The sequence below is a fragment of the Canis aureus genome, chromosome 35, assembly GCF_053574225.1.
Source record: "Canis aureus isolate CA01 chromosome 35, VMU_Caureus_v.1.0, whole genome shotgun sequence".
In the NCBI taxonomy this organism is placed as follows: Eukaryota; Metazoa; Chordata; class Mammalia; order Carnivora; family Canidae; genus Canis; species Canis aureus.
In genome coordinates this window covers 15,047,588-15,074,134 of record NC_135645.1, presented here as the reverse complement: position 1 = coordinate 15,074,134, position 26,547 = coordinate 15,047,588, and the positions used below count along the sequence as shown (strand labels likewise).

Genomic DNA, 26,547 nt, shown 5'->3' with positions numbered 1-26,547 from the left:
TAGTGTTTTCTGAGAACTGCAGCCTCCAGAAGTGGGGGTAACATTTACTCAGTCAGAAATAAACTGGAAAAAAAAAGGCCTCCTCCATTTGTCACCCTTGCCTTCTCAACATTATTATAATCTCACTGCCCAGGGATATGTACAGAATCCATACAAAACTCCAGTGCTCTCCCTTTAATTCCAGTCATTGCATCTTCCCAACCACTTTTCACCTGGGGCACATATTGCAGGTTGTTAAAAAATTTCTCATTGTTTTCCAGACCTGTCACCCATAAGTCAAGGTTAGCTTTCTTGATGACTAGTTTACTTTGAGCATTTGTTTATCCAATCTTTCTTCTTTGGAGTAAGGTAGCTCTGAAAAAAACCTATTGAATGGCCTCTTCTTCCATTCATTTCATAAATTCCTGAGTATAAACAGACTGCAAGACTTATGATGAGCTCTGTCCTGCTTACTGTCATTTCCCCCAGGGGTTCCCGAAAACCCTTTTGAGACCAGTAATCCAGCAATACACATTGCCTTAGCCATTCAGTAAGCACATGTTCCTCAAATAGTCTGCCTCCCCTGAGCAAACAGTCTTGTGCAGAGATCAAGATTTCACACCATATATTTCCTACATGCTGGTGTGAAGGTCAATATTCACCAAATCCTGAAAGCAGGGATTGATGAAGCTGGCACAGATGTGTTTAGATGTAGTTGAAGTTGTATATTCTTTTAAGTGCAGGGCTCCAGTTAATGTCATTGTGGGTTTAAAGGCTCTTTGTGCTGCAAGTGAATTGATGGAGTACAATGTACACATGTGCCAAGGAAGCTAGGTCGCTATGTAGATAGACACTATGTCAATAGGTGGAAGGTCAAGTAAAAATAATACTATTTGAAAGAATAAATTTAATATGCGGGTTCAGTTTTACATAGAAATAAGGCAAAGTCTTGGACAATTGAGCTTGACAAACCAGATCATTCTGACAGCTGCAGCCTGAACTTACAAAATAACTTTATGCTTAGTTGAATAAATAAGCTGAACTGGGTACATTGGCAAAAAAAGAATTTTCCTTTCCCCATTATTCCCTGTCCAAATGAGCTCTCCTGAATAAATCCTCCTTAGACTCTGAAGGCTTTTTTGGTGACTTTCCTATATTAAATGTTGTCTGGTCCTTTACAGATTCAAGAATGGCCTTATGTCAATAATTAAAAAGGCTTGTCAAATGTAATATCAAAACTTGCAAAAATAATTTGATCCAGAACTTCTCCCCGCCTTCTCCTGCCCACCACGTGTGGGTGTACTTCAGCTGCAGAAGCCTGGGATGTGAGATTATGTGTTTTATGTCTGGGGGTGGAGGGTAGTGAGTGGAAGAAATGTCTGTGATGTCCTGGCTCAATCCTCTCCTCCACTCCTAGTTGTTGGTTTGGACCTTTCTTTAGGAGTCATATCATGTGGAAAAGAGGAGAGAGGTAGATAATAAAAGACTTTCCTTGTTAGGCTGACTATAACCTGACCTAAGTGCCCTCTAGATGGGGAGAATAAAAAATGTGCCATCTTGACCTCATGAGGCACTTTGGCAGATTTCTCAGAAATCTGTAACTGGCCTGTCACCATTGTTCCCTTGATGCAGGCCATGTCTCTCCTCCAGTCTTTATCTTGCTACAGCCCCTGAGCTTCTGGAGGTCTGTCCCCTTAGGAGCTTTTTGCTCCTCTACATGTTCTTCCTGGGTGAGATTTCTCTTCATGGCATCCTGTTTTGTCTGGGAAAACATGCACCTTGGCCTCCTACTTGGGGGAAGTACTCTTCTCCAATATGGCCATATCTGTCTCCTCTATGCCCATTCAACACTACTAGTTAAGCATAGGCTCCCAGTGTAGTCTCCTCAGCTTGAGTCAGGCACTGGTCCTCTTCATCCTAGACTCCAGGATACATAGGCCAACAGCTCTGAGTGGTTCTCTTGAAACCACACTATATTTGGACTAAGGTAAGGAGGCAGATTCTTCTTTTACCCCCCAAGTTTCCCCCCATTAGAGGAGACCCGACTCATAGCACCCTGATGACTCTTTAAGAAAATCCTCACCTGGGGCACCTCTGCCCTTACATAGTCTTGAGGTTGATGATGGACCAGAGTTAATGGAACCCACTCGACATGCCCTTCAAAGGTGGTCTAGAAGTCTACTTTAGAAGTAAGGATGACTTTTGCCCTATATCTTTCTTAGCCTTTGGAACTTCATCTAAAATGAAGGTATAAAGAGCTCCATTTGTAAATTCTGTTACATAGTATCCATTAAAAATCAACTCTTTAAAGAATTTCAGTGAGACCAACAATGATCTATCCAAAGAGGAAATCAAGAAAACAATCCCATTTATAATAGCATCAAAAAGACTAAAATACTTAAGAATAAATATAAGTGAGGAGGTGAAAGACTTGTACACTGAAAACCAAAAACATTGGGGAAAGAATTTGAAGGAGACACAAACAAATGGAAAGACGTCTGATGTTAATGGATTGGGAGAATTAATACTGTTAAATTGCCCATGCTACTCAAAGTGATATACAGATTTAGTGCAGTCCCTATCAAAATTCCAATGGCATTGTTCACAGAAACAGAAAAACAATCCTAAAATTTATATTCACAAAAGATACCACATAGCCAAAGCAATCTTGAGAGAGAACAGAGTTGGAGGCGTCACACTTCCTGACTTCTCACTATACTACAAAGCTGCAGTAATCAAAACGGTATCGTACTGGCATACATACAGACACATAGATCAACAGAACAGAATAGAGAGCCCCGAAACAAATTCAACCATATATGGTCAGCTAGTTTTTAACAGGGCGGGGGGGGGCAAGAATACACAAAGGAAAAGGATAGACTCCTTAATAAATGGTATTTGGAGGGATCCCTGGGTGGCGCAGCGGCTTGGCGCCTGCCTTTGGCCCAGGGCGCGATCCTGGAGACCCGGGATCGAGTCCCACGTCGGGCTCCGGGTGCATGGAGCCTGCTTCTCCCTCTACCTGTGTCTCTGCCTCTCTCTCTCTCTCTCTGTGTGACTATCATAAATAAATAAAAATTAAAAAAAATTAATGGTGTTTGGAAAACTAGATATCTACATCCAGAAGAATGAAATTATCTTACAGCATACACGAAAATCTCCTCAAAATAGAGAAAAACTTAAGCATAATACCTGAAACTATAGAAATCCTAGAAGAACACACAGGGGAGCTCCTTGACATTGTCCTTGGCATTGAGTTTTTAGATAGGACACCAAAGCTTAGGCAACAAAAACAAAAACAAACAGGTATACCACGTCAAACTAAAAAACGTCTGCACAGCAAAGGAAACAAACAACAAAATGTAAAGACACGCTATACATTGGGAGAAAGTATTTTTAAGCCATGTATCTGATAAGAGGTTAATATCCAAAATATGTAAGGAACTCATTCACCTCAATAGCAAAACAAGAAACAACTCTAAAAATGGGCAGAGGACCTGCATAGGCATTTTTCCAAAGGAGACATGCAAATAGCCATCATATACTTGAAAAGATCCTCAACATCACTAATCAATAGGGAATGCAAATTATAACCACAATGAGATATCACCTCCCACCTGGTAGGGTGGCAGTTACCAAAAAAAAATAAAAGATAACAGTGTTGGAGAGGATATAGAGAAAAGACTCTTGTCACTCTTGGTGATGCAGCCATTATGCAAAACAATATGAAAAACATTATGGAAAACAGTTTTTGAGGTTCATCAGAAAAGTAAAAATAGAACTACTATATGATACGATAATCTCTATTCTGGGTATATACGAAAAGAAGAGAAAATCAGTCACCTCTAAAATAATGGGAAACATCCTAAGCTTACGTTGACAGATGCAGGGATGAAGAAATTGCGCATGCGTGCTCCTCTGCGTGCGTGTGTGTATAATTCAGCCATAAAAAAAAGAAGATTCTCCCATTTGCAACATATGATGTACCTAGACAACATTATACTAAGTGAAATAAACCAAACACAGAAAAAGAAACCTGCATATCTCACTTACAAGTAGAATTTGAAAGAGTGAAATACATGGAAGCAAAGAGTAGGACGGCAGTTAACTAGGGTGGGGAAGTGGGAAAATGAGATGTAGGTCGAATGGTATAAAGTTGAAGTTAAATAGGATTGCTAAATCTGGAGATTTAATTTACAGCATGATGATTATAATAATACCGTATTGAATATTGGAAATTTGCTAAGAGTAGATTTCAAATGCAATCATTCTACAAAAAAAAAAATTAATGGTAACTATTTCAGGAAGGATATGTTAATTAGCTGACTGTACTAATCATTTCACCATGTATGTGTATATCAAATCACACTGTACACCTTAAATATAGACATTTTTTATTTAAAAAATAAAATAAAAGCCTGAGGCAAGGGAAATAAATGCAAAGATAAACTATTGAGACTAAATCAAAATAAAAAGCTAATGCACAGCAAAGGAAACAGTCAACAAAACTAAAAGGCAACTACTGAATGAGAGAAGATATTTGCAAATGGTATACATGACAAAGGGTTAATATCCAAAATTCATAAAGAACTGATACAAATAAGTACCAGAAAAACAAATGATCCAATTATAAAATGGGCAGAAGACATGAACAGACATTTCTTAAAAGAAGACATAGAGGGCCAGTGGACACATAAAAAGAAGCTCAACATCACTCATCATGAGGGAAATTTTTTTTTAAGATTTTATTTATTTATTCATGAGAGAGAGAGAGAGGCAGAGACACAGGCAGAGGGAGAAGCAGGCTCCCTCAGGGAGCCTGATGCCAGACTAGATCCCAGGACCCCAGGATCATGACCTGAGCTGAAGCAAACATTTAACTGCTGAACCACCCAGGCATCCCTCATGAGGAGAATTTAAATCAAAACTACAATGAGATATCACCTCCTACCTGTTGGAATAGCTAAAATAAAAAACACAAGGAACAAGTGTTCATGAGGATGGATGTAGAGAAAAGGAACCCTTTTGCATTGTTGGTGGGAATAATAAATAATGCAACCATTGTGGAAAACAGTATGGAAATTCCCCCCAAAATTAAAAATAAAATTACCCCAGAATCCAGGAATCACACTACAGGATATTTATCAAAAATACAGAAACACTAATTCAAAAGGATACGTGCATCCCTGTGTTTATTGGAGCATTATTTACAGTAGCCAAAATATGGAAGCAGCCACTATATTACATATATATTATATAATGGAATATTTTTCAGCCGTAAAAAAAGAAGGTAATCTTGCCATTTGCAACAACATGGATAGAGCTAGAGAGCGTAATGCTGAGCAAAACGAGTCAGTCAGAGAAAGACAAATACCATATGATCTCACTCATATGTGGAATTTAAGAACAAAACAAATAAGCAAAGGAAACAACAGAGAGGCAAAACATGAAAAAGACTCTTAGTGGATAAAGAAGATATATATAGAGAGAGGATACATATAATGGACTACTACTGAGCCATCAAAAAATGAAATCTTGCCATTTGCAATGATGTGGATGGAGCTAGAGGGTATTACGCTAAGTGAAATAAGTCAATCAGAGAAAGACAATCAGTATATGATCTCACCTGTATGTGAAATTTAAGAAACAAAACAAAGGATCAAAGGGGAAGAGAGGAAAAAAATAAAACAAGATGAAATTAGAGATGGAGACAAACCATAAGAGACTCTTAATCATAGGAAACAAACTGAGGGTTGCTGGAGGGGGTGGGGGTGGGGGAATGGAGTAACTGGGTGATGAACATTAAGGAGGGCATGTGACGTAATGAGCACTGGGTATTTTATAAGACTGATGAATCACTGAATTCTACCTCTGAAACTAATAATACAGTACATGTTAATTAAATTGAATTAGAATAAAATTTTAAAAATTAAAAAAATAAAAGGAACAGACTCAACTATAGAGAACAAACTGGTGATCACCAGAGGGGAGGTGGATAGGAGTGATCGGTGAAATAGATGATGGGAACTAAAGAGTATACTTACCAGAGTAAAAAATAAAATAATACGAAATGATGAAAAATTAAAATAAATTACTAAATAAAATAATTTTGTGGAAATGAACAAGCATCATAAGGCGATGGCTTATCCGCTGAGATGATCCACAGAGAGCTGTTGTTCTTGGCATAAGTGTGATGGGCTGGCAAATAACAAAGTTCTAAAAGCATGGCTGAAGGTGAGGATGCTTGAAGAAAATGGGAGAAAACAAGAGAAAGAAGAAAGGGAAGAACAGGAGTATGGGTACCTTCCTCAATGAATTATTAAGAGCAACAGAATGAACTAGGCATACAAAGCACCTAATATAGTACCTGGTTCATAAGTGTCAAAATGTCACACTGTATTATTTGTCCCCTTAAATCCCTTTGGAACATAGTAGAAACTTAAGGTAGGAAACAGAGTGGTTGATTAATTAACCAGCCCATCTTCATCTAAGTTGTGTGTGTGTGTGTGTGTGTGTGTGTGTGTGTGTGTGTGTGTGTGTGTTTTACTAAAAACAAATTATCTAGCCCTGGGATTTTATGTCTACTTCTACTTGAGATGGATAGTGATGTAAATAAAACGCTACCAGGATCATAGTCATGTGAGTGGAGGAAGAGCCAGGGTGGTGAGGAAGGGCAAATATCTACAGAGTTAGCCTGAAAGTTCTCATCTTATATCCAATTTCTTGTATTTCTACTACTCTCCTCTGCTCTTCTTTCACTTTGCTTCACGCAAATCGGCCTCCTCACCGTTCCCACAGCATGCCAGCGGTGCTTCTACCTCAGGGCCTTTCTACTTTTTCCCCTCTGCATGGAAAATTCTCTCCCATCAAATCCACATGGCTCATTCTCTCATTTCCCAATCTTTGTTCAAATGTCACCTCTTCCATGGGGCTTTCCATGACCATCTAACTTAAAACTACAGCCTCCTCTGTCTCAGTTCCTATCCCCTTTCTCTGTTTTATTTTTATTTATTTTATTTGTTAACATCCTGTATGATATGATACACTAGTTTGGCTTCTCCCCACAAGAAGCGAATCCCGTAAGGGCATTTTTTTTTTTTTTTGGTCTGATTTGTCCACTGATGTATCTCTATCCCCTAGAACAGTGATAACCCATGGTTGTCTGTGAGTATTGATAACTCAGTAAATATCCTGGGGATTAAGGATATTTTTTCAGGTATAAAGGAGGAATTGATTAACAAAGGAAGGGCTTCAGGGAGAGCAGAGGAAGGCTCCCTGAAGAAAACAGTTCCTGGCCAGGGCTTGAAGACTGGGCAGTCTTATGATGGGAGACTGAGAGGGGATGATGGGAGAGAGGCAGAGGCTCTCAGTGATTCTGGGTGGTTGTGTGCTGAGGACCATGACTGAATTCAGAGCTGCACTCGGCTTCTGTAGCAAGGCTAACTGTGATTTATAACGATACCAGAGGGGAATGAATACAGTCTGTGGTGTCAGACGGGCTTGAGTTCAATTCCTATCTCTGCTGCCTACTAGCTATGTAACCTGGGCAAGTCATTTTACCTCTCTGATTACTGTTTCCTTATCTTAAAAACCAGGAGTGAGTATTATCTAGTTCATATGGTTATTATGAGTATCAAATGTGAAAATGTGTAAAGAATAACTATAAGGCTAAGACCCACACTGGCCAGTCAGAGGAGGCATGCCATGATCAAAAGAAGAGTCTGGCAAACAAAACTAATCTCAAAATAAGTCAAGACCTTTACATGTATTTTCTAGTTCCTTAAAGAAGGAAACAATGACCAAATCAATATTTCTTTTTTTTAATGATCGTTTTATCCTTTATCCTCCACTTACCTCACCTCAAGACTGCTCACCTGCCTCTTTTATTTGGTACACAGTAAGTCCGTAGTAAATGATCTTTAAAATTTGTTTGGAAAATATCTCAATATTTCTCCCAAATTAACCATCCCAGACCCATTCCCCCTCTCCCATGAGACCTCCAGCATTGCCCTCTGTTTCCCTTCTCTGGCAGTGAGAGGGACAGTCATTGGGAAGATGGCAAGAGTCCAGGTGAAGAGATTCCATTCTGCTTCATAACGTCATGAGGAGCCAACCAGAATTAGCTCTTATAGAACATGTTTCTATCTCCTCTGCTTAACTCGGGACTGACTGACGAGAGCTGTCTTCTGATTTAATTGAATTTCTAGTGATAATATAAAGGGGGTCATTTTTAATTTTAGTGAAAAAGAAATTTTCAGTTGAACTAGAAATGGGCTAGGAAAGTTTTGAAACTTCTCATCAAACCTCTTGGCAGATTTCAAATTAATATAAGCAAGACATTTTGTATGAAGTTGTGTTTTCTACTCACCCCTTTCTTCTTTCCTAGAAACATAGGTCATCATTATCTATCTCTGGATACCTGCAAGGTTTAATAACAATGAGCATTCAAACTGAAGAACAAGTAAACAACCAACAGACAAAGCAAGCAACTCTGTGTCAGTGGGTTTGGTATATTACTCTCCTACACAGCATGTCATCATACAGAGCCAACTATTGAGTGCTGAAGAGGCTTTGCTGTTTTGTAAGTGTAAATATAACCTTGAAACAGAAAACACAAAAACAAGCTGTCATATTCACATGCTGAAATATGATCAATATAAATTTCAAAGACTTGGCTAAGAGGCATATGATTCTTATAAAATGCTCTATATCAAAAGATAGCCAATCATGTCCTCTTACAGTCAATGGATCTCCAAGTCAACATCTAGGAAGACCCTTCTTTTAAAAACAAAAATAACCACACAAAAAGCCCTGAGAAACAAGCAGTGTTGCTGCCACTAGTGTCCTACAGCTGCATCACTGGCCTCTGCTGCTGAGGCCATGGGTGTGCATTATGGCAAGTAATGCCTTTCAATCTCATCCTCAGTTCAATTCAACACACGGAACAGACCCTCGTTGAGGGCTTACAAAGGCCCAACCCTGAATAGACACGTACCACACACTGCTGGTACTAACAGTGCATGAGACCACCCATTGGGCCTTTGTACTGTCTGTATCCTCTGCTTGGAGGCTTGGAGGCTTCCATCAACCCTTCCCTGCCTCCACACCCTCACTACACCCTTCAGGGAAACCTCCCTGGGACTCTGAATAAGCCATTCCCCCTTTCATGTGTTCTCAGATTTGGAGTGGTTTCTGTATTCTCTGGTTGGTGTCTGTATCCTCCATGAATTTCAGTTCCAAGGGAGTTGATGATGATGCCCCCAGTGCCAAGCACAGTGCCTGGGAGATAGAGGCTTCCAAATCCTGGGTCAATAAATGAAAGGACACGGGAAGGCAATAGCAAGAGATAACAAGGTGGAGATTGTTAGAGGTCAGGTTGCATAATGCCAAGGAATCTTAACCTTGAAGTATACTGTAAAGCTAAGAGGAGTGAGTGGGATTTAAAATACCGAAAGAACTAGATAGTTTTCTAAATGGCTTTAACACGACTTGCACATGAGGAACAAGGTCTCAGAGTAAAGAGATCATTCTTCCAATAATCTGTGCAACCTGGTACAGACCCTCAGGCCAAGACCCAAACAACATTCAGCTGGAGACGATTAAGGCTGAAATGAGCTTGGACTCCCTGGGGTTATTGATGAGGTGTCATTGATCTTTTTGTTCCCAGACGCTTATTGGCACACACTCAGCCCTCAATAAACTCCACAGGCCTATGAGAGGAAGCGTAGAGCCGCACTGATACCTATGCCAAGCAGGAGACACAGTAACACGAAGATCAAGGCCATACCGTGAGCCTGGGGCAGTCAGCGTCCCTCCTCCAACGTGATCCAAGAACAACATGTTAAATGGAATCAATGAATGAATTCTCCTTTCCCTGCAGTAAACCTGCAGTAAGCAAGGATTTATGTCACATTATTTTCTGATCCTTCAGAAAAGAAATTTAGTCATTTTAATACCAATGAAGTTCTCAGTCAAGTTATCATACTTCATTGGGATTCCTCTGATTACTGACAGAATTAAATCACATGGAGCTAATGGTCCGTGTGGACAATCTGACCGGCTAGGGAAAATGTCCATTAGCTTGTTAAGTAAGAGATTTTTCTTAAGGATTTTATTTGTTTATTCATGAGAGACAAACACACACACAGAGAGAGGCAGAGACACAGGCAGAGGGACAAGCAGGCTCCATGCAGGGAGCCCGATGGGGGACCCGATCCTGGGACTCCAGGATCATGCCCTGGGCCCAAGGCAGGCGCTAAACCGTTGAGCCATCCAGGGATCCCCAGTAAGAGATATTTTCAAAGGTGGCTGGCAGTTGCATATAGACTGAGATTTCTAGGTAATAGTACTATGGGCTACAAATAAATACAAAGGTCTCTGGTGATTACTTCTTAGTTCTTTTTTTTTTTTTTTTTTTTTTTTTATCATTATCACCATTGTTATCACACCACTACTTTAAAACCATTCTTTTCTGCTTTCACTTACTAAATCATTCAGTGAATTCTACAGAGGTCATTTCTCAGAATGAGAGGGAGGGAAGAAGGAGGGAGGAAGGGAGAAGGGAGGGAGGGAGGGAGGAAGGAAGGAAGGAAGGAAGGAAGGAAGGAAGGAAGGAAGGAAGGTAGGTCAGCCATCCATGGGAGGTAACTATTGACCAACAATGAAAGCTTCACTCTCTCCAGTGTAAGGAATTGAATCCCAGAGTAAAAGGATCATTCATTTCTTCTTCCGAGAATCATTTAAAACCTGGATAGAGTCTTTCTTCTCTTTCCCCTCCCCTCCCCCTTCCTCTTTCACTTGTTCCTCTATTAATTAGGAAAAACATATCTCTCAGTATCACTCAGTATCCAAAGATTACTTATTAGTCATTTATATCCTTCTATGCATTTTTTGCCTTGCCTTATTTTAAAAAGGATAGGAGATAACTTTAAAAATACATAACAACATAAAAACTTTAAAATCAGTTACTGCTGCTTCATTATTGGTGTATAGAAATGCAACCGATTTCTGTACATTGAATTTTTATCCTACGACTTTGCCAAATTCACCTATCAGTTCTAGCAATTTCTTGGTGGAGTCTTTTGGGTTTTCTACATAGTGTATCATGTCTGCACATAGTGAATGTTTGACTTCTTCCTTGCCAATTTGGGTGCCTTTTATTTCTTTTTGTTGTCTGATTGCGGAGGCTAAGTCTTCCAGTACTACATTAAATAACAATGATGAGAGTGGACTTTGCAATGATGTGGATATGCTTGGAGCTAGAGTATATTATGCTAAGATAAATAAGTCAGAAAAAGACAAATACCATATTTCACTCATATGTGGTATTTAAGAAACAAAACAGATGAATATATGGAAAGGGGGAAAAAAGAAGGTGGTGGGGGGAAACAAACCATAAAAGACTCTTAACTACAGAGAACCAACTGAGGGTTGCTGGAAGGATGTGGGTTGGGGATGGGCTAAATGGGTGCCGGGGATTAAAGGAGGCACTTGTGTTGAGCACAGGGTGTTGTATGTAAGTGATGAATCACTATAAATTGTACTCCTGAAACCAATATTACACTATATGTTAACTAGAAATTAAATTAAAACTTGAAAAATAAATAAGTTATTGAAGGAATCACTGCAGATAAAGACAAAGCCATCCCAATGAAAGAAATAAAATTCAAATTCACTCTGTGATTCAGTGGCTGGGTGCCCTGTTCCATACATCATTTAAGAACCCAGGCTTCCAGCAGGTCTATCGCCTTTAGGTTGTGACCTCTAAGTCACCCTGCATCATAATATCTGATAACACATGAGAAAAGATCATGATGCTTATTACATGGAAGATTTTATACATCAGGTCTTAAAATGACAACCATCACTCCCACTCATGTTCCATTGGCTAAGACTTAGTACACAGCCACACCTAACCAACCCCATAGGAGGCTCTGAGATATAGTTCACCTGTACCAGAGAGAAGAAGGGGTTTGGTGACCATCTGCTAGTCCACTACACTGACCTTTGTTCTCACTAAATTGTGGGAGCAAGAGCCATATTTCTCTCTTCACTTCATCCCCAATTCTCATACACACTGAGCTCTCAATAAGTATTTGTTGGATAAATGAAGCTGTGCATATTCAGTATTTAAGACATTTTATCTGCCATCCTGATGCCGGTTGCCCATTTTGGTTCCTTATACGGCACCCCTGAGGCAGCTTCTAACGCAGCTCTCCATAACTGACTATATTCCTGAAGTTCGGGTACAGCGTATCTTTGGTGTCCACTAGCAGCCTGCATTGCAAAATGATTGTTATTGATCATTTCTGTAAATCACTTTAAGATGCATAAATCATGATGCCAATTTATTTATGTATCCTACTTTTTTTTTTTTCAGAGATTTGATTATCTACATTTTTGTTTAAGCATGTCATTTCCCAGAACTGAGGTGCCTGGGAAGGTGGGATGCCATTCATTACTAACTCAAGCTTACAGGTGAATGAGTATACTGATTGTCAGACTAAAAGGACATTGTTAAGAATATTAGACACAGTATACAGTCTTCTTTTTTAAAAGACTAGGGAGAGGGATGTCTGGGTGGATCAGTGGTTGAGTGTCTGCCTTTGGCTCAGGTCATGATCCCAGGGTCCTGAGATCGAGTCCTGCATCAGGCTCCCTGCCTGCTTCTCTCTCTGCCTCTCTCTGTGTCTCGTGTGAATTAAATAAATAAATAAATAAATAAATAAGGAGAAATTTGTTTTTTTATAATAAATTTATTTTTTATTGGTGTTCAATTTACCAACATACAGAATAACACCCAGTGCTCATCCCGTCAAGTGCCCCCCTCAGTGCCCGTCACCCAGTCACCCCCACCCCCCTGCCCTCCTCCCCTTCCACCACCCCTAGTTCGTTTCCCAGAGTTAGGAGTCTTTATGTTCTGTCTCCCTTTCTGATATTTCCCACACATTTCTTAGGAGAAATTTGTTTTTAATCACAATAAAAAGAATAGCTGTGTTTCTCTTGAAATTGACTATTTTTATCCTATGATAGCCATTAATGGCATAACATATACTCTTTATTTCCTAGCATCATTACTGGAAAGTTCTGACTAAATGTGGGGCCCACATCAATTAAGAGTATACGACATCAAGAAATGAATTTTATATAATATCCCCACCCAGGTTTCAACAAGGATCAACATACTTTCTCTAACTATATTTTCCTTGGCTTTAGTTTCCCTTTCTGTCTACTCTGTTATCTTCTTGAATTGAGTATTTATATAAGCAAACTTAAATATATTTGTTTTCCCAAGAGATAGAACCATGTTTTCAATGGACTATGATTGGGTATTTTTCTTTTTTAATTTACCTTGCTTCATCCCTGGAGATATTTTCAATTGAATATGAATTAGTCTTTCATTTTGGGAGGAATAGAGAGAGGGGAAGAATGGGAAATGATGGAGTATAAAGAGGGGGATGATTTTGAAAGCTAAGAACTGAAGTAGGTAAATAATCATATTGAGAATATGAAAATATTATGTACAGGGATGCCTGGGTGGCTCAGCAGTTGAGTGCCTGCCTTTGGCTCAGGGTGTGATCCCAGGGTCCAGAATTGAGTCCCTTGGGGGAAGCCTGCTTCTCGCTCTGCCTGTGTCTATGCCTCTGTGTGTGTGTGTGTGTGTGTGTGTGTGTGTGTCTCATGAATAAATAAATAAAATCTTTAAAAAAAAAGAAAGAAAATATTATGTACAATTGTGAAAACTCACTACCAAGGTAAGTTCCATGAGGGCAAGAACCTTGTCTTCATTGTTGCATGTAGATTGGAGTCTGGCACACAATAGACACTAAAACAACATGTTTTGAAAGTGTGAACATAATACACTGGGAGTTAGGAGAACTGGGTTAATATAAATGATATCGAATATTGGATATGCAGCCACAAGTGTATGCCCTTTGGACTCAGGTTCATAGTTTATAAAGGAAGTCATTAGACTGTATTCACTTTCCTTCTCTAATATTCCAAGCTCTGCACAACACCCTCATTAGTTACAGCAGCATATTAAACATGGGACTGTAAACTCTTATAACAACTTGGGAATTTTGTTTTCAAAATAGGATATCCAGCTGTAACTTCCACAGCCCTTGAAGATGTGGGTGCCTCGACTCCAAATACCACCCCGCAGAGTGAGTATAGGAAGGCTTTCCTTAGGGGACTGGAAAGAGACAAAACACAAGTTTTAGTACAGCTGTGACAATGTTGAGGTTTGGGCAAGAGGCTGTATTTTTCATTTGATATTGATATTTTGCTTTTGAATTGCTCTGTGGCGAATTGTAATCTAAATGGTGGCTATAAATTGATATGACAATCACTGTAATCTTTAAAATATGGGGTGGTGAATTATTATGCTGCATTTCTCATTTCTTGTGGAATTTTAAGATAACATTAAAGTAGTCTTGACAGTACTCCCAGTGATCGGAGTTGATGACAAGAACAGAAAAAGAAAGAAAATCAGTAACAAGTTGGCATTAAACATAAACTACAGAGCTTGTGTTTAATATGCCAGCTGTGTTCCTGTGTAGGAAAGCATATTTTCAATTACAGATTTCCCCAAAGTCACATAGATTAAAAATTCAGCACATCAAAGTTAAGTTAAATTACAGCTGTAGAAAAAGGTTGGATTCTGAGAATTTTGTCTTTCAGCCAGCAATTCCAGTGTGACTACCCAAGGCTTCAACTACTCCTGGACCTCTAATGGGAAAGATACCACAAACTGTACGTGTAACTGTGAGTCCCTTGGGGTCTTCTGGGCCTCATTAATTCATCCAGCACCTATAATGAACAACTACAATGTGCTCTGCTCATAATCATATTAACAAATACTTAGAAAACATCTACTGTCTTTAATGCATTGTTGTAGTTGCTGGGGATACATCTGTGAACAAAACAGATCTAAGTTGCAAATTCCAGTGGAAGAGAGACAGGCGAACGGTGATGAGTGATTAGGGAATAAAGAAAGCAGTGAAGGGAGACCTTGAGGATCTGGTGGGAGGGTGGGCTGCTATTTCAAACAAGGTGGATTCATAAGGCCTTCCTGAGAAAGGTGACATCTTAGTAAAGACATAACTCACAGAGATCAAAGAGCCAACTATGAGGATGTCTGAAGAAAGAATGAACCAGCCAAAATACACATATCACTAAAAGCAGTGAGAAGAGGGAGCCCAGTGTGAGGCACAGAAATGGTTTGGCCACTTACTCTGGCCACCTAGCAGCAGCGTGTGCTGATGCTGCATTAGCAGGTATCGACAGGATCTGAAGAGGAAGTATACTGCCTCTCAGTGGTAAAAGCCCAAGATCTGCACAATAGGGAAGTGGCAAGGGATGTGACCCAAGCAAAGACCCCAGATGCCACTAGTGCAGAACTCTGGGTTTACTACTAGGCCCTTGGCTACAAAGAGTAAGTGTGTGTGTCTCTTTTAGGAAAGCATTTAAGTTGTACATTGAAAGCCTCTTAAAGTCTTTCATACCCCGTGGCTCAGTCATTTCACTGCTGGGAACATGTCCTTAGGAAATAAATCAAAGAGCAAAGAGGAACATGTATAATATTGCTCTTCGTTGCATTCGTTATTTACTTTCTCTTTTGTGGAACTCAGGTTCACAGATCTGGACTAATCATAAACCTTAATTCATAACACACTTTGACCACTAGTCTGTATATGACTTTCTATAATTTAATTTAACATATTTTTTAACAAATATGTTAATAATATAACGGACACCTGTGAATTCAGTGCCCATCTATGAGAAGTGAAAAGGGGATTATCAGATGAGAGAGCACACCCAGAGGTCTTCAAATAAGTGTAACCTAGACAAGCCAGAGGTGGCATGGCAAATTCCTGTGAAAAGAAGAGGCAATCGGCAAATGGATCTGCAAACCCTGATTATTTATAATATTTATAATAAAAAAGTATTATAATGTATGCCTGCCATGTACATTACATAAAAGTAGGCTTCATAGAGTATGAGAGCTTTATGTCAAAAGCAAAACGTTAAAGCATGTAATAAAATAAAGGTGAATTTCCCTTTGACTTTGGGGTTAGGAAGGGCTTAAAGAGACATAAAGTACTAACCATAAAAATGATGGAAACAGGGATCCCTGGGTGGCGCAGCAGTTTAGTGCCTGGCTTCAGCCCAGGGCGTGATCCTGGAGTCCTGGGATCGAGTCCCGCACCAGGCTCCTTGCTGCATGGAGCCTGCCTCTCCCTGTGCTTGTGTCTCTGCCTCTCTTTCTCTCTCTGTGTCTCTCATGAATAAATAAATAAAATCTTTTAAAAAATGATGGAAACATCAGAATACCATAAAGTCAAGAAAATTCTTTTCATCAAAAGACAATTTAGCAAAAGCAAAAAAAAAAAAAAAAAAAGGGCAAGCTATAGTGTAGGAGAAGATATTTGCCACATATGTGTTTGAAAAATGATCAGGAATATGTAATTGACAAAAGTTCAAGACTTCATATCAAGAATATGTAAAGAATGGTCACAAATCAATTTTTAAAAATACAAAAGCATTAGAAAATGAGCAGAGAGGCACATCACAAACGATGTAATGCAATGGCTAGAAAACATCCAGAGATGCTTAGCTTCTCTGGTGATCAGGAAATGCAAACAAATACAAGAATCAGATAACTATTTCACATAATCAATCAATTAACAAGTCTGGAATTGTCAAGTGTTAGCTAGAATGTAGATTAATATAATTTTTTATATGCTGCTGGTGAAAGTATAAGTTGGTACCATCACTTTCCACCATTTTGACGTGGTGTTTTAAAGCCAAATATTTTCATACTCTACAACCCAACAGTTCCACTCCTAGATATATACTCCAGCCCCCTACACACATGCTAGTACATGTATCCAGGAAATATGCACACCAACATCAGGGGAAAACACTATTCATAATAGCAAAAACTATAAATAACCTAAATAACCATAGTCAAGAAAATAAATAAATTATTGCATAGTCATATAATAAAATATTATAGAGCAATGAAAAATGAGTGAATGACAGCATGAATGAATCTTAGCAACATTGTGTTGAGTCAGAAAAGTATATGCCAGGTGACAATATATGGCATATACTTTTCTGACTCAACACAATGTTACTAAGATTCATTCATCCTGTCATTCACTCATTTTTCATTGCTCTATAATAATTTATAATATATGTATATATATTAAGATTTTATTTATTTATTTAGAGAGTGCAACAGGGGGAGGGGCAGAGGGAAGAGGAGAGAGAATCTTAAGCACACTCTGTGCGAAGAAAGGAGTTCAACATGGGACTTGATGTCACAACCCTGAGATTCATGACCTGAGCCAGACACCCAACTGACTAAGCCACCCAGGCACCCCAGAATGATATTTTAATATAAAATATTAAAGTAAGTACAACCAAACACCATATGGCTTAGGCATAATATGTGATAAAAACTTAAAAATTATATAAGCAAGTGAATAACAAACACAACATTCAAAACAGCATTTGCTTTGGAAGAGGCATACAAAGGATGAGGCAGGGAGAAGACATGATGTTATTTATAGTAGTCCAACAATCTGTGTGTATGAGTGGGGGTGGGAGGGTGTTAAGGAAAAATATATCCAATAATAAGAGAATGTGAAATAGGATGATATAATAATTCAGTGCAATATTATGAAGCCAATCCAAACAATAGCCATAATGTACTAAGCTAGCCAGTACATCTTATTGTAGAGACAAGGGTACTGGCTGGAAAATTTTTAACCAATCAGATATAAATTGAAAATAAAAATATTAGTTAGACTGGGGATGAAAGTCCATACTTAATAGACTAGCATTTATCCTATATGGTGTTAACATAAAATTGAATTTGTAATGAACTATGCTGGATTCTCCTTTACCTACACAAGTTTGTCATTCTTTATTCTTGATAGTATAATACAAGTTAAATTCAATCTTTTTTTGTTGTTGCTTGCCTGCATCCCCAGTGCCTAAAGTAATGCCTGGCATACAGCTGGTGCTCAAAAATATTGTTGAATAGATAAATGAATCAATATCTGTTGGTTATTGGGGGAAATTATGTAGCAATGGTGATAAAAGATCATTAGAGGGGCACAGTCAGGTAAGTATCCAACTCTTGGTTTTGGCTCAGGTTGTGATCTCAGGGTTGTGAGATTCCATCCTGTGTTGGGCTCCATAATCAGTGTGGCGTCTGCTTGTCACTCTCCCTCTGCTCCTCCTCCTCTCTCTCTCTCTCTCTCTTAAATAAATAAATAAATACATAAATACATAAATAAAATCTTTAAAAAGTAAAAGATTACTGGACAATATTATAGGACAAATCTGAACTCCAACTTAAATTTATGCTATGGTTTTTATAAATTAACCTATATTTTCATTCTCAGCAAACTACTTGGTGTCTGATGATTTCCTTTATTTTATTGATTTGATTTTTTGCTGAAATTATACTGAAATGTAAGATACACAAGAACAGGGACCTAAACCTTTTCCTGTCTTGTCAACTGTAGTATCATAATGTCTGTAGCAGTGGCAGGCATACAGTAGGTGCTCAGCAAATATTTCTTGAATAATTGAAAGAGTATGTGTACATATGGGGCAAAGACAAAGAAGAAAATACACCCAAACGCACACAGTGAAAAGAAATTATCTACTTAATCGGAATTTTTGAGCTTTTTGTTTGCTTTACTTAAATTGTTACTCCAATATTACGTGTGCCCAGAATAAAAAAGAAATCCTGTTCATTCCATGCATCATATCTTTATGGTAATGTAGAGGCAACCCAAAGTATTTTCTGCCCCTGAAACTAGAAAACTGAAAGGTCTTGCATGAAACTACTTTATAATTTACACAAGTATATTCTTGGTCTTTTTAGTGGATTTCATAATGAAATGAACTATTAGTAGATTTCATAATGAAATGAACTATTGCAATTCTTCGTATCTTCTCTCCTTCCCCACTTGAAAACTTCATTTATCCTCAGATATCTCTTTACCATTCTTACCATGAAATAGCCTTAGAAATTGTGAAATCTAGGAAGGCACTCCAAAATCCAACAAACAAAATTTTCCTGGCAGTGAAAACTCACATTCTTACTTATGCAAATAAGGATATCTTGTTTACTAGTTGCCATTTTTAATCCATCAGCTTAGAGAAAAAAAATCCCTGCAGTGAGTTGCTCTATTTATAATCATTCACAAAAACACATTAGGATCCAACAAGTTAATATTGATTGCTCACTCCCAAACAATTTTTGAAACATATTTCTACTCGTTGGATTGGACTGTAATGTGACATCCAATATTAGATGATGCATTTGGCAAGATTCGTGACAGGCATTGGTAATGGGATTTTTTTCCCTTCCAGTATGTTTATTTCAATAGATTTATGAAATGTTCACAGGCAGTAAAAGAATGATAATGGATGGATATCTGGCAAAATAAACCCACAAGCAGTGTTTCTATGGCTCTTGCTATTTGTGAACACATTCTAATGTGATATTTGCTTATACATGCATTTTGCATAGCTTATATATATATATTTGGATGTCACAAGAAGATTCTGGGTGCATTGCACTTACACTAAATTTATAAGTATATGTTTTAATACATTTTGTTGTCATTTTATCAACTTTAGAATATTAGTATCTAATCCTAGTTACATTTGCAAGTTTCCAACAGCCTGGAATAGAAATGCGTATTTTAACCACCTGTGAAATGGGGATACCAAATCTGACCATCTAAATACTCCAAGTGTATATGGTTAATAACATCCTGGGATATTTTCACATGATCAGGCCATGGAGATGATCAGGCCCTGGAGCAGAAAAGTGAAGCTTAATTACTTTTTTCTTTCTGATTTTCCCTGCCTTCCATCTGGTCCAGTGGAGTCTAAAGCCACATTGAAATCAGTCAGTCTTTCTAAGTTAGACAAGCAGAAAAATGATAGGAGTCTCCCTAGGCCCCTATGCCTCCAATTTACCTCATTACCAAAATCAACAAGCTTATCATTACCTCACATACATGTGCCCATGCACGTGTGCACACATGCGTGCACACACACACACACACATACACCCCTGGGCCTCAGAGTACCTCTTAAAGACAGCACATGGGTCTTTACTTTGTTCTTTGACCATACATTTCTTATTCTTCAAAATTTATGTACTCTTCTTTGTAAATCTTGCAATTGCATTGTACCCTGTTCCTGGTCCTGGTTGGTTCATCGAAGGCTCTTGGTAACTGTGCCTAATAGTTTCATAGCAACCTCTTCTACTTTGCATAGGCAGGGAGGATGGAGAGGCTGGAGTTGAGGGGTTGAGAGTCAATTACAGGGACATAGCAATGCCAGAGCCTACAGCAATGTTGGGCCCTGCCCCTCTTTCAGGCTATGCTGCTCCCTGTTGGCTGCGATGCTGATTCTCTACACTCACCACTCTTGCTCTCAAATTCCAAAATCTTACATGTCTTAGGTCACTTCTCATTCTATTTTCCTCTTCTCTAAAACACTGTTCTCCAGTCCTGATACCTAGTTCCTGATTATATCAACCACATATTAAAGATTTGTTTCTGATTGTAAGTTCTATCTTCTGTTAAAATACCAAATTCTGTGGGCTTCATGGGTCTCTCCACAGCTATCACAAAAGCACTACATTTCCAAAGATCATGAGTGTCATCTTTTTTTATGGTCAGGAAGAGCATGAGGGTCCCATCTGTGGATGAGGTTGTCTGGCAAGAACAAACAGAGTAGCTGGTGCCAGCCTGTGCATCCTGGTGTAGAGAGTGTAGGGAGTGATGCTGGCCCAGTACATTTTCACCCTGAAGTGGAGGATGGGGTAGAAAATCAAGATCACTGAGATTTCCAGTATCCAAGTCCTACATTTCTGGATATTGCTTGCACCCATGCCATTGTTCCAGGATAGAATCAAGGACAGAAGAACTCAAAATGTCTTAAGGAAAATTGGATAACTGAGATACGTCTTGGTAAATGTACATGTAGAAATGATGCCCAAATTCCAGAGAAGTTCACCTTGCACCAAGACCCTGTAAGAATAACAGAAATTATCTGTAGCTTTATCAAAAAAGGAGCTATCAAACTGCAGATAACCATGGACTTTGCTATGACACTAAATAGATTTTCCCACAAAGGAGAAAGATGCCCAACATGTTATAATATTATTGATCACTGTAAACTGGTTACAAATGAATGACAAGATAGTTTTTGCAACTAAGGAAAAATGCTATGTTGTCAAAATTGATTGTTTTTAACCATAAAATGAAAGTATCCCTTTGTGGTAGAAAGGCATGCTAAAGCACCTATTTGGGTTCATATTTTCGGCTGATAATGGTGATGTATTCAAGGTTATCCATCAAGCTGGGGTTTATCAGCCAAATGTCAAAGTATGTTTATTCATGGATTTTGATGAAGATGGAGTCTCAAAAGACTTAAAGGAGAGTTAACTCATGTATTTAGCAAACATAATGGTGGTTTGAAGAACACAGAATATTTAAATTAATTAAAAGACATAGAAACATAATTCTGCTGAGAGACTCTCAAGGAGACTTAAGATTGGCAGATGGAGTGACCAATGTGGAGCACATCCCAAATATTGGATATCTAAATGATAAAATAGGATGAGCTTTAAAAAATATATTATGTTAGTGAAATATGAATCTTCAGAAGTAGCCAACTCTATCTTACTTAGGGTTCTATAAATAAGTATTCTTCAGGAAGACCTCTTTCCTATGGGAGTAATTGATACAAGAATTGTTCATCTCTTCATCTTGCTGAAAGAATCTTATGTAAAATACATTCTTTCTCTTGAAGTTTTTTTCTTTACATTACCTAAGTATTTTCAGACATATTGAACTCATCAACTGGAGTCTCCTTTTTCTTCACCTCTCTCAACACACTCCCCACCATATTTTTTAACAGATTAAAAACAAATCTTAAAGCCAAAATTAGAAAAATAACTCTGCTTTTCCACAGTGGGTTCTGTAGTTTAATTTTGTCACACGTTTTTTGAGGAGTCTTTCTACACTTGGAGAATTCCTAGAAGTCTAAAAAGGAAGATTTAAAAACTGGTCAAGTAATTTTAAATACCACCATTTTTGTAATTTGGATGGATCGTGCTGCTAATGGCATCACCAACTCTTGAAATTGTACTGTGCTTGGTTATTCTGCCTGGGGAAAATTAATATTGACCAGAAAAAGTTGGCATTCCTCATTTGGTGAAAAAACTGTTGGTACCCATATGTAACTGACCATTACAAAATGTTCTATGTTGGGGTGTCTAGCAGGCTCAGTCAGTACAAGATGCAACGCTTGATCTTGCCCTACATTGGGTGTAGAGACTATTTAAAAATAAAACCTTTTAAAAATGTTCTGTATTTACTTGCTATTGATAAACATGAAATGGAAAAAAATCTAATACTCACTTCCCTCAAAGGGTTAGCACTTGTTCAAGTATTTATATCTTAGCATAAATTAATCACATCCTTTCTTGCAAACAGACTTTGAAAAGATTAAAAAAAAAAAAGGCATCAATCCCTAAAAAGAAGTAAAAGAGGCACCATATTGGGCAAAAAATCTTGTAAGCTTATCCAAAACAAATTGCCTTCATCATAATTTTACTTAAATCCAGGCCTAGTTCTAATTTCTTTTTAATTAGTTATTGTTCTTTGTTACTCAAATCCCTACCTTAAATGGCTTAGCCTTTCAAAATGGTCTTTTGAAAAAGGCTCAGTCCATGATCATCTATTGACCTTAGTATTCTTCAAAAAAAAAAAAAGATTTATTTATTTATTCATGAGAGACAGAGAGAGAGAGAGAGAGGCAGAGACATAGAGGGAGAAGCAGGCTTCTCACAGGGAGCCTGATTTGGGACTCGATTCCAGATCCCGGGATCACACCCTGAGCTGAAGGCAGATGCTCAACCACTGAGCCACCCAAGTGTCTCTGACCTTGGTATTCTATTCTAGAACAGCAACAACAACAAAAAGTCAGGATCACACGTGCAGGGTCAGATAACTATACTGAAGATAAGAACATCTCCCTGACCTAGTCAGACCCAAAATAGCTGTGTACAAAACCCCCCTTACCTCTGCGGTGACCTCAAGTCAACTAGCTATGACAGACTGTATTGTGAGCAATCCCGGAAAGCACTGAGTTGCACCTCTCCTGAAGGGCCTGATCACATACCTTTGTCTGCAGCTGCAACTTCCATTGTCATCTAGTGGAAACCAAGAAAGAGGAGGACTAAGGGTTGTTGGTTTTTTCTTAATGTTTGTTTTGGTTTGCTTTGCTTTTTTTGTTTTGGTCTTGACACACAGGAAAGCACTTAACATAGAAAAGCATACATGCTAATTTTTTTTTTTTAAAGATTTTATTTACTTATTTACGAGAGACACAGAGAGCAAGAGAGGCAGAGACAGAAGCAGGCTCCATGCAGGGAGCCCGATGTGGGACTCGATCCCAGGACTCCAGGATCATGCCCTGGGCCGAAAGCAGGTGCCAAACCCGCTGAGCCACTCAGAGATCCCTACATGCTAATGTTTTAAATAAATGAGCATAATGTTTTTCTACTGATTGCAACTCCTTGTAACTATAGCTATTTTACTTTATACTGCATTATAGGCCTGTTATCACATACAGAAATGCAGAGCCTGCCAAGAAGTAGACCTTTCTTGCCAGAGATGGGGAACTAAACAAAATGAGTTGATAGATCTACTTCAAAAAACATAGGTACTGTCCCACTCAAAGGGAATGTTTGCTTCTGAATCCATCAAGATGACTCAACACAGAAGCTAGCAAGGCCTATGACCCAAGAGGCCTGATAATTCACTGTTGACATCATTCAGTTTTCATAGCCAAACAAGAATATCGGCCTATCCACATGTACAAACTATTTTGTTCCTTCGTACATGTTCTACCAAGGTCTTCAAAGTCCTGTTGGCACCTTTGCTTGATTAAAGGCCACCATAACACACCTGGTTATGTCTCCTATGTATTGGGTGGACACCAGAACAGTTACAACACACTCTCTGTGACTGGAGAAACCTCTCCTAATGTTGTGCATCCATTCCTTCCTCCTGCTTCTAAGTGGCCATAATCAAAACCTTCCCTATTGGAGACATCAGGATCACAAGTTTTCACTCAATTCCCACTTTATTTTGGGACATTCTAATGTGTGCTGCAGAATAGTTAAGTAATTTCACTTTACATATTCATTAATAATCTTTTTTTTTAATTTTATTATTTTACTGTAAATTATTAGGTCAAGAAGAGATAATAAAATAACTAGTCTTGGGTCCCTGGGTGGCCCAGTTGGTTAAGCATCTGCCTTTGGCTCAGGCCATGATCCTGGGGTCCTGAGATCAAGCCCCACATCAGGCTCCCTGCTCAAGCAGGAGTCTGCTTCTCCCTCTCCCTTCTACCAGGAGTCTGCTTCTCCCTGAGCTTGCTCTCTCTCTCTCCCTTTCTCTCAAATAAATAAATGAAATATTTAAAAATAAATAAAATAACATAACTATTCTTATACAGGTTGACTCTTCCAATATCTTCTTCCTTTAGCAGCTTCATGGATGCCCAACGAAACATATAGTTCATCCTCCTCAGGGGCAAGCTCAACAATTCATGGTGAGTACTTGGGAAATACAGAAAAGAAAGATAGTAGTCTGCTTTATTTGGGCAGAGGTGGAAAAACAAGAACTGGTTCGAAACTCAGATAGATATTGAAAAGTGTACCTTGATGATGAAAATGACAATGAATAGAACCAAAATTTTTCCCAGCCATGGTCTTCAAAGAAGATAGTCAGAGACCAAGTCTTAGATTTTTTTTCTCTATTTTATTTCAAAATGAAATCTATAAAATAGCATATCTTGGATAATTAAATACATTACAATGCATTTAAAATTTCAGTTTTCTGTTATAAAATGAGATGATTTGTCAACACGGATTTGTGTGCTAAGATGGAAGTTTTATTGACCTTATCCAATACATCACAGTAGGAGAATCGGTATTTTGATTGACTGGATCTCTGGTACCCTGGGAGAATAGAGATAGGTTCCATTTTTCTATGGTTCCAACATAAGACATTTTCCTATAACTACTTAAATTTCTCATGGAGATTCTTTAGCAGATATTATTTTGTTCTGTGTGCTATACAGCTTCTTTTTTCTTCTTTAAACCAATAGAGAGTTTCACTCTTTTGGCGGTTGTTAGGTTCTAAGGTCCTAGCCTAGCTGTAGATTGGTTCTTACTAAACCTTATACATAGTACTGTAGGAGCATTTAGGCCATTAAAAATGAGCTCTTCCTAATGGCAAGTGAAATACAATAATATTTTACACCCCTCAATTGGGTTGAGATGGCTATTAGGATTAGTTCAAATATCCCCTGTGCATTCCTAGGTGATGTCTTCACCAGCACAGCCAGAACATTTTCAGAAGTTCCCACAACTGCCAATGGATCTACAAAAAATATTCACATCCATATTACTGGTGAGTCATTTACTTTTTTCTAAATACTGTGTTTTCTCACTCAATGAATATTTGTTGAGTACCTACCATTTGCCAAACACTGTACCAGTTGTTGGGTATACACTGTGAAAGAAGTAGATCTTTCTTGTCTTATATACAGGAGAGACCTTGAAAACACTGGCCTTCTGAATATTATACTCTATTGAAGATGATAAATATTAAGTAAATAGTCATATAATTAAATTTATTTGTGACAGATACTGTGATATAGTATAAGGTTTGTCAGAGTGTAACAAAGGATCTGATATTAAGGAAAGGAACCTCTGAAGATATATTTAAATGAAAATCTGAAAAATGAATAAAGATTAGCCAGGTGAAAAGTAGTGAGAAACATTTTATCCTATGAAAATATATCTTGAGACAAGAAAGATTGTTAGAACAAAGAGTATTTCTATAATTAATAAAATTTTGTCACTACTGAATATAGTTTCTTGTTTTATATCATAAGAGGTCAAGACCCTCCCAGCCCAGGTCTTGATTGTAAGTTCAGAGGCATAATCAACTCTTTCACTTCAAGAGGTGTTCACTTGACTGGTGAACACTCCACTTGAGTATTTACCTTATTCTGTAAAGAAAGTCATCCAGTCCTCAGATCACTGGAGCATTATCCTGCATACAATGTGGCAATAGAACTGCAAACTGAAGTCCTACCAATGTCTTTCAGATTTTGATGCTTTAAAAAACTGCCTAGTTCAAATTCAAACATGGAGCAAGATTGAAGCTTTGCTTCTCCACTGAGACATTTCTAAAGTCAATGGTCTCGTTTTCTGTATTTGGTTGGGAGAAAATATTTAAGCATTGGTTTAAGACCTATTTAAAATCTTTTGTTCTTTTATTTCTCTGAAACTGTAGGAGTAAAATGTTATATCCCTCCATGTTACCAGTGTAGAGCCTAGTAAATTTTGACTTGACTAAAACAGAACCTTGTATAGTCTTGGGTTGACTATTTCTAAGATTGTTTCTTTTATGATCATAATACTCTAGTCTTTAACAGTTC

The 26,547-nt window shown here is 38.2% G+C and overlaps 1 protein-coding gene and 1 pseudogene across 10 annotated transcripts in view; both read left to right on the top strand.

The window, feature by feature from the left end:
* The window catches only part of CD96 (CD96 molecule), a 94,216-nt gene that overhangs the window by 62,742 nt on the left and 4,927 nt on the right, over window positions 1-26,547 (top strand). For 5 of the 10 annotated variants that reach the window (XM_077884649.1, XM_077884645.1, XM_077884644.1 and 2 more), the window contains 4 exons: window positions 14,076-14,144; window positions 14,662-14,745; window positions 24,583-24,648; window positions 25,422-25,511. In XM_077884649.1, coding sequence (XP_077740775.1) covers window positions 14,076-14,144; window positions 14,662-14,745; window positions 24,583-24,648; window positions 25,422-25,511 — 309 coding nt within the window. The remainder of the gene's footprint in view (window positions 1-14,075; window positions 14,145-14,661; window positions 14,746-24,582; window positions 24,649-25,421; window positions 25,512-26,547) is intronic. The other 5 variants (XM_077884646.1, XM_077884647.1, XM_077884642.1 and 2 more) reach the window with 2 other exon arrangements.
* On the top strand, window positions 21,006-21,725 carry LOC144305617 (cytosolic 5'-nucleotidase 3A pseudogene; annotated as a pseudogene).